General features: G+C 34.9%; 2 protein-coding genes across 2 annotated transcripts; both read right to left on the bottom strand.

The window, feature by feature from the left end:
* Positions 1-235: 235 nt before the first annotated feature.
* On the bottom strand, positions 236-3027 carry LOC125420154 (G-type lectin S-receptor-like serine/threonine-protein kinase LECRK3). Its single transcript, XM_048466693.2, has one exon. The coding sequence runs from the start codon at positions 2876-2878 to the stop codon at positions 479-481; it is 2400 nt and encodes a 799-aa protein (XP_048322650.2). The 5' UTR covers positions 2879-3027; the 3' UTR covers positions 236-478.
* A 1121-nt stretch (positions 3028-4148) lies between these two features.
* Positions 4149-6727, bottom strand: LOC125420155 (G-type lectin S-receptor-like serine/threonine-protein kinase LECRK2). The gene has a single exon (XM_048466694.2). It carries the CDS (start codon positions 6618-6620, stop codon positions 4233-4235), a length of 2388 nt encoding a protein of 795 aa, XP_048322651.2. The 5' UTR covers positions 6621-6727; the 3' UTR covers positions 4149-4232.
* Between the last annotated feature and the right edge of the window lie 1199 nt (positions 6728-7926).

Raw genomic sequence — 7926 nt, 5'->3', positions numbered from 1 at the left:
TGGGTGCAAGGCCATCGGGCTAGCTTGCTGAGCGACATGAGCCAAGACGACTATGGGAACCTCATGAGCATACAATTGGTATCAGATGGGTCGATATATGAACTCGGATAGTGAAAAGGCTGGCCATGACTGGAGAGTCTTGGCGCCGCACGGTCTATTCCGCTGCATAAAATATAGGACCGTGACATTAGGCACCCATATATTTGGTTGGTTAAAAAAACAAAAAGCCCATATGTGGAATCAACGTCACTAGCGCTTGTGCCAATTTCTTCATAAAACATAGAACTACATACGCAGATGCAAATCCCAACTAAAGAAAAGAAAAAGTATTACATGAAATTAAGCCATCTCTCCATATCCCCCTCCCCCAACCCACAAAAAACAAAAAAAATAAAATAAAAAAATTACATTACTAACGAAAGAAAGATGTCGATAATAAAGAAGCCACTGGTAATTGATTCCCTCCAAGTGTTGAGGCTCACATGGACGAAGAAGTAGGGCATGGAGGAGCAGAAATATCAGTAATGCCTTCCAACATAAGCACTACACTCTTCATTGAAGGACGAAGAACTGGTTCATCTTGAATACACCATAATCCCACTTTTACCATCTTCTCTAATGTCCTTCTGTCCACATCTTCACCCACCACAAGCTTACCCAGCTCTCTACCTGCAAAGCACTTATAAACCCAATATGAAAGAACGATCTCTTCCGCATTTGGAACATGTACTTCTAAGTTCCTTCTGCAGCATATAATCTCCAACAGTACTATTCCATAACTATATATATCTGCCTTCACAGTTATTGGAGTGTTCTGCTGCCATTCTGGGGCTAAGTATCCTCTTGTCCCTCTGATCCCAGTGAAAGTTCTTGTTTGATCGGGCATCAACAATTTTGCTAGCCCGAAGTCCGAGATTTTGGCAGTCCAGAAATCATCCATCAAAATGTTTTGAGGTTTCACGTCGCAATGAATGATGGTCTTCTTACATTCTTCATGTAGATAATGAATGCCTTTGGCAACATCTATTGCAATTCTCACTCTTTCTTCCCAACATGGAGGATTTGCTTTTTTAAATAGAAGGTCTGCAAGAGAACCATTGCTCATGTATTCGTAAACCAGGAGCCTTCTTGAGTCCTCGGCACAGTAACCGATCAACCGGACTAAGTTCTTGTGGTTTGTTCTGCTGATTGCTTGCATCTCCGCTAGAAACTCTCTTTCGCCTTCTTCAAAAAACTTCTCAAGTCTTTTCACGGCAATAAGTTTTCTACCTTTGTTTAAAGCCCCTCTGTAAACTGCTCCAAACGAGCCCTTTCCCAACTCTTCTTTGAAACTGTTTGTTGCTTTCTTAAGCTCATTGTATGAAAAAACCCTCAAAGTAAGCTCCTCATCGGCCAAGCCAAATTGTCCCTTAATCTTTCTCAGCCTTTTGTACTTCAGAAATCGAATTTTAAAAATGTAAAGGCATGAAATTGAGATGGAAACACATGAAAAAATGACCGTACCAAAAACCAAAACAAGAGTTCTCATCAAATCATTTTTGCTTAAGCCGTCGACTCTTGGATGCTCGTCAATGGAATCATTTCTGGTTTTAGATGTGTCCACCTTGAAGAAAGCCGTTGTGGGATCATCCTCGTAATCAACCCTTCTAACATATCTCAATGGGAGCTTTTGTTTCATACAGACATCGTTTTCACGATCATCTTTCTTGAACAGAGCTGCCCCGCAGTTGCAGTCTATCAAGCACGAATTGTTGCATTCTTCCACGGACATGGATGCTTCCATATAACCAATATCTTGCCACATTATATTCTCCATTTTTGCTATACCATAATGCGTTACGTTTACTTTCCCACCTATACACCCTCCATCGGAATAGTTATTCAAGCAGCCAAGAGTTTTCTTGTCGAAGTCAACATAATCAGAACCAGGAAGACAAATGCAATTGGGTTGGTCGTCAAAAAATGTGCAAAAGCTGTTAAGCCCACAAAAACCTTTTACTTCACATGGATTCTTCAAGGCCGACCACATCATATCAGGTTCGTTGAGCTTTCCATTTTTATCTGGGGTATGAGAATACAACTTAAATATACCATTAGCATCAATCGTTGCACGATATATTATACCGTTTTGGTTGCCTTTTGAAGATGGATAATACAAGGGCGAACGAAAAAAAGAACCGTTGCCAATGGATAGTTCTCCAGTTGTGTTAACATACAGGCAATAGTTGAAGTGGCCGTCGGCTGTGGCTGAACTCCAGTATTCATTCGCACGTATATCATCACTGTTTAGTGGGTAGAGGACTAGATTACCATCAACCTGCATCTTGAGACGAAACCGTCCTGTTGAACGGTCAGTCTCAGATAGACTAGAGAACAACTGGTGCTCTGAAAGAAGAACTTGACCTCCAAGAAGAGTGTCGGTAGGATTTTGGAAACTTTCCCATATGACATGGCCGGAATGATTACTTAGAACAAAATTGCCGGAGTCAAGCATGGAAGCATAGGTAGCAGAGGAGGTTGTATTTGCAATGAGTTTCTCTTTCCGACCATCATTAGTTCTCAGGAGAAGCTTCCCATTTTCATCCAGTGAAAGTGTAGCATTAGATGAGGTGACGGGGGAATCATCACGATTAGCGGTCCACACAACTGTAATATAATCTCTTCCCACCAACCAAATTCCAATGGCAAAGCCATCCCCTTGTTCATAAAAGCCAAATTTAAATTTACTAGAAGGAGAAGACCATGAGCTGGAATCAGATTTCGGAGAAATTTTTGAGCCGAGTTTAATTTGGATAGGAGAAGATGGCTGTTGAGCTGCCTCACTAATGAATAACATAGCGAGGAGCAACAACACAGTGACAAGGGAATTGGAAGTCATGGATAAGGATGTAGTGGACAAGCTCAATTATGGTCTCACCTATATTTATAAAGATAAAGAAAATATATCTCGATCTTTTAAAAGCACATGGTAAGATCAGATCAGCACTGAAAAACTTTTGGAAGGCACTACCATACTTTCCAAAATATTTTGGCAAACTTCATTGTGACTTCTTTCGTCTTTCTTCTAAAGTCTATTTTATTTCTTTTTCTTTTTTCTTTTTTGTTTTATGTTTTCCCGTTGAATTGGAAACTAAATATTACATATATACAAAAAAGAAAAAAAAAAAAAAAAGGAAGGTAAGATCCCGTACTTAAATAATTTTTAACCAGTCGTCGGATGTCACCATCGTTCAGATTAGATATTATAAGAAAATATTATTTTGTTACAAAGCATAACATTTACTAGTGGAATCAATATATTATTTAATAATTTAAGCAATTAATGAGAATATATTTAGTGATTATGTTTATTATTATTAGATTTTTTTTCCAATTAAAATAAAAATAAACAGCTATTTAAAAAAAAAAAAACTCTTCAATAGTTTGTTTAAATATTATATTAAATTTATGCAGATATTGTTCATGTGACTTTTTATTTTATGAAATTTTTAAAAAAATAAATTTTTTTTTTGAGAAAGTCAATTATTTCAAACAAGAAAATAAATTAATAAAACATTTAATTAATTAGTAGCTGTAAACAATTTTTATGTTATTACTATGAAAAACAATTTCATTGACTATCTATCCATCCTTGAAGATGTTCTGAGCAAAAAAATTATTTTCTCAAATTAAATTTTTATGTTAAGAAATTATTGAATAATTACAAGCAACAAATAAGCAATGGCTATATAAACAATGATCTTAGACCATTATTACTCGTGATAAATAGCCAAAGTCTTACAAAAATCCTTGTTCATTTCTTTTTACATTCACCCCAATTTAGCATTCTCACTCATCCCTATCTATATGCTTCCTTTTCAAATTTCATATATGATAAACACTCTTACAACAATGATTTCTTTTTTAAAACTCCATCATAACCCCGATCAGAGAAATTTAACTCCTAATTTCTTCTTTTTTTATTTTTTATTTTTTTAATGATAAAAAAATAAACAGACCGAAAATATATAGCCATTATCAATTTTGTTTTTTTTTTTTTTTTTTGGTTCTTTTCTTTTAGTTTTATATCCAAAATATCGCCATTAATTAATATGTATCCACCTACATACCTATAAAAAGATATCATCAGAAATACATCAAACCAAACATAAATACATATACATGGACGTACACAAATACAAAGTCATATAGGCATACACATATTGGCCTAGACATAGGAGAAACTAATCATATCAAGGAAGAACAATAAGTTCTGGAGATGGAGGTACAGGTATATTCATTGTGCCTTCCAACATCAAGATTACATTCTTCATCAAAGGACGCAAAGCTGGATCATCTTGGATGCACCATAACCCAACTTTGATCATTCTCTCTAGTGTTGGAAAGTCTACGTCTTCAAATTCCACAAGTTTGTGCAACTCTTTAGCTTTAAAGCATTTATAAACCCACTTGGAAAGAGTTATCTCATCCGGAGTTGAAACATTAACTTTAATATTTCTTCTGCAACATATGATTTCCAAAAGTACGATGCCGAAACTATAAATATCAGCTTTTACTGATATCAAGGCATTCTTTTGCCATTCAGGAGCTAAGTACTCTGATGACGTTCCTTGAACTCCCATGGATGTTTTTGCTTGATTGGGCAACAACCTCGCAAAACCGAAATCAGAGATCTTAGCAGTCCAAGTATCATCCAGGAGTATATTTTGGGGTTTCAAGTTGCAGTGGATGATATGCACTCCACACTCTTCATGTAGGTAGAACATTCCCCTTGCCACATCGAATACAAATCTCACCCTTTCTTGCCATGTTGGCGGTGATACCGCCTTGAAGAGACGATCTGCAAGTGAACCATTGCTCATGAATTCATAGACAAGAATTTTTTTGGATCCCTCAATACAAAAACCAAGCAACTGAACTAAGTTTCTATGATGAGTCCTTCCAATTGTAGTCATTTCAGCTCGAAATTCTCTTACTCCCTCTTCCACAAATTTCTCTAGTCTTTTGACTGCAATGGTTTTGTTACTCTCAGGTAAATTCCCTTTGTAAACGGCTCCAAAAGTCCCTCTTCCTTTCTCTTCACTGAATCCATTTGTTGCTTGCTGAAGCTCATTGTATGAAAATGATTGCAAAGTAAAATCTTCAGCTAATCCCAATTTTGTATTTTCCAACAGTTTTTTATACCTATGATATTTGTACCTGTAAACAATGAAACTTGAAACTGCAAAGGCAAAACACAAGCATGCAACAGAACCCAAACTTAATCCCAGAATAAACAATACTGTTTTGATCCTGCTCTCATCATTTGGAGGGACTGGACGAATATAATTCGATTCCTTCGCCATACGAATATTTTTCAAAACCACCTTAAAGAGGGCTTTTGTAGTTATATTCTTACTCTGTTTACCATATCTTAGTGGATAGTTATATTTACGACAACTAGTACTTTCATACAGCACTGCCCAACAGTAAAAGTCTTCCATGCAAGACCCCTTGCAAGCTTCCTCCATCAATATCTCTACTGCATAAGGAGGATCATCCCACCGAATATTGTTTAAAGAAGTAAAATTATACCTCAGAGCAAGGTCAGCTTCTTCATTGTCTCTGTAGCTCTCTGCGCTGAAATTCTGATAGCAGCCTAAGAACATCATGCTGGGGTCGAAAGAAACAGATCCAGGATAACATGAACATTCAGATTTGTTATTAACCAATTGGCAGAAACTGTTCAAACCACAAATTCCTTTTGCTTCGCATGGATTTTGCATAGACGACCATTCCTCTGTCACCTTTGAGCTTACGTTGCTTGCAATGTAGTGCGAATACAATCTAAAAATTCCGTCGCTGTCCAGCGTCGCTCTGTAGATGATAGTTTTGTTTCTTCTAGGATAAGATCCATTTGAAAGAAAGCGTATTGGTTCTCCGTATGAATCCTCTAGAGATAGATAACCCAAATGGCTAAGATTTAGCATTGCATTAGAGTTAAAAGTTCCGGTGCTCCAATATGAAGTGTCTGGATTGTTGGAGATGTTTGCAGGATAGCAAACGAGGTTTCCATCATCTTGCATACGGAGCATAAATAGTCCGCTTGAGTGATCGGATCTAGATATGCTAGATTGCAACCAAAAGCCAGAAGTTAGAACCTGACCTCCTAGTATGGTGTCAGTTGGGTGGTGGAAACTCTGCCACATGAGATAACCAGAGCCGTTAAAGAGTTGGAAGTTTCCATCATCAAGCATAGCTGCTGAAGTTGCTGGCTCTGGAAGATCATCAGTGTAAGTAATGTTTTTTTCTTCACCTTGTTCAGTTCTAAGAACCAACCTTCCTGTAAGCTCCAACGTAGCGCCAGGGGAACAAGGGGGATCATCTCGATTTGCAGTCCAGACGACTACGGGAGTTTCAGGTTCATCAGTAGCCATCCATATGCCAACACGGTAGCCGTTGCCTTGTGGATAGAAACCAAATGAGAAAAGACCAGAAGGTGATGTCCATGATGAGTTGATGGTATTTGGGGACAACATAGAACCTCGGGTAATGTTATTTGGGTACTCTGTTTGAGCTTTTGCATTAATGGCGACCGGAAAAACAGACAATATTGTAAGGAGAATTGGTATAGAAGCCATGAGAGCTTATTAGCTAAAGTTTAATTATGATTTGAACCAGGATGATTGTTCTCGTTAAATTGTTTTCTCAAGTTTACTTTCAGGGCCCAAACAGCCTGGTTCCTGCCCCTTTTTTTTTTTTCTTGGATGGAATGGTGTGGGGTTGTCATGAACAATATATATGTTTATAACAATATAAACTAAATAATGCTAGTCTTTTGCTTTTTTCTTTTTTTCTTTTTCTTTTTTCTTTTTTTTATGGAAAGATAATTACATTTATAACCCATGATTTTAAAAAATTATCCTTATCTTCATTTTAATTTTCTGTATTTATTAAAATAAATCAATTCCTCCATTTTTATCAATTAATTTTCATAGAAATTAAAAGTTAATGTTTTAAAATTGAATAATATTGTAAAATTCAATTTTAACTGATAGCTATTAAAATTAACTAATAAAAAATTAATAATAATTTTTTAATATTGTAAAATTTATATGTAATTGAGACGTGTAGGGATCTATATGATTTTTTTTAAAAAAATAATAATAATAAAATCACTTAAAATTTGATATGATAAATTTCATTCAAATCCTTTAATTTTGCCAAATTTTATTTAGATTTTTTTTTTTTTGGGGAAGAATCATTGATCAACTCCTTTTAATTTTTCATATATATGAAAACATATTTATATGTTAGTTTTTAAAAAGAAATGAATATTAAAAATTTATATTTTATGATTGAATAAATTGTGAAAATAGGTTTCTAATTTTTAACGGTTAAAATTAATTATATGCTAGGTGAATATATTTTGATAAATATAAAAATAATAATTTTTAAATAAATTTATATATAATTAAGAAAAAATTGAAACATCCAAATGAAAATTTTCCGAATTTAATAAAAATCATAAATATGATTTTATTATTTAATTAATTGACTCACAAGTCTTGGTCGTCTGAGAATACTTTGACTAGTTGTGCTTTTTCTGCGTTCAATCCAAAGAATTATGGTCGTTACGTCCCATGTGTCTTATGTTCCTCTGTCACTTTGACTAGTTGTGCTTTTTGTCTTTTTCATTTATTTATTTATTCTAAAGAAAATAACAATATTTAGTTTATTTTTATTTATGTATTTATTTATTCCAAGGAAAATAACAACCATATTAATTAGGAAAAGATCAACATCAGCAACGAACAATATTAATTCTAGTGGTTGAGCACATCTACTTATACCTTAAAAAACTATCAAAATTTTTTTTTTTTTCTAACTAGCCATGTAGCCCGGGTCTTATTCTAACAGAATACATATATATACATGGTCCAAATT

The sequence above is a fragment of the Ziziphus jujuba genome, chromosome 7 (assembly GCF_031755915.1).
Source record: "Ziziphus jujuba cultivar Dongzao chromosome 7, ASM3175591v1".
Lineage (NCBI taxonomy): Eukaryota > Viridiplantae > Streptophyta > Magnoliopsida > Rosales > Rhamnaceae > Ziziphus > Ziziphus jujuba.
Note: the sequence above shows the minus strand (reverse complement) of the source record. Positions and strands in the feature narration are given on the sequence as shown.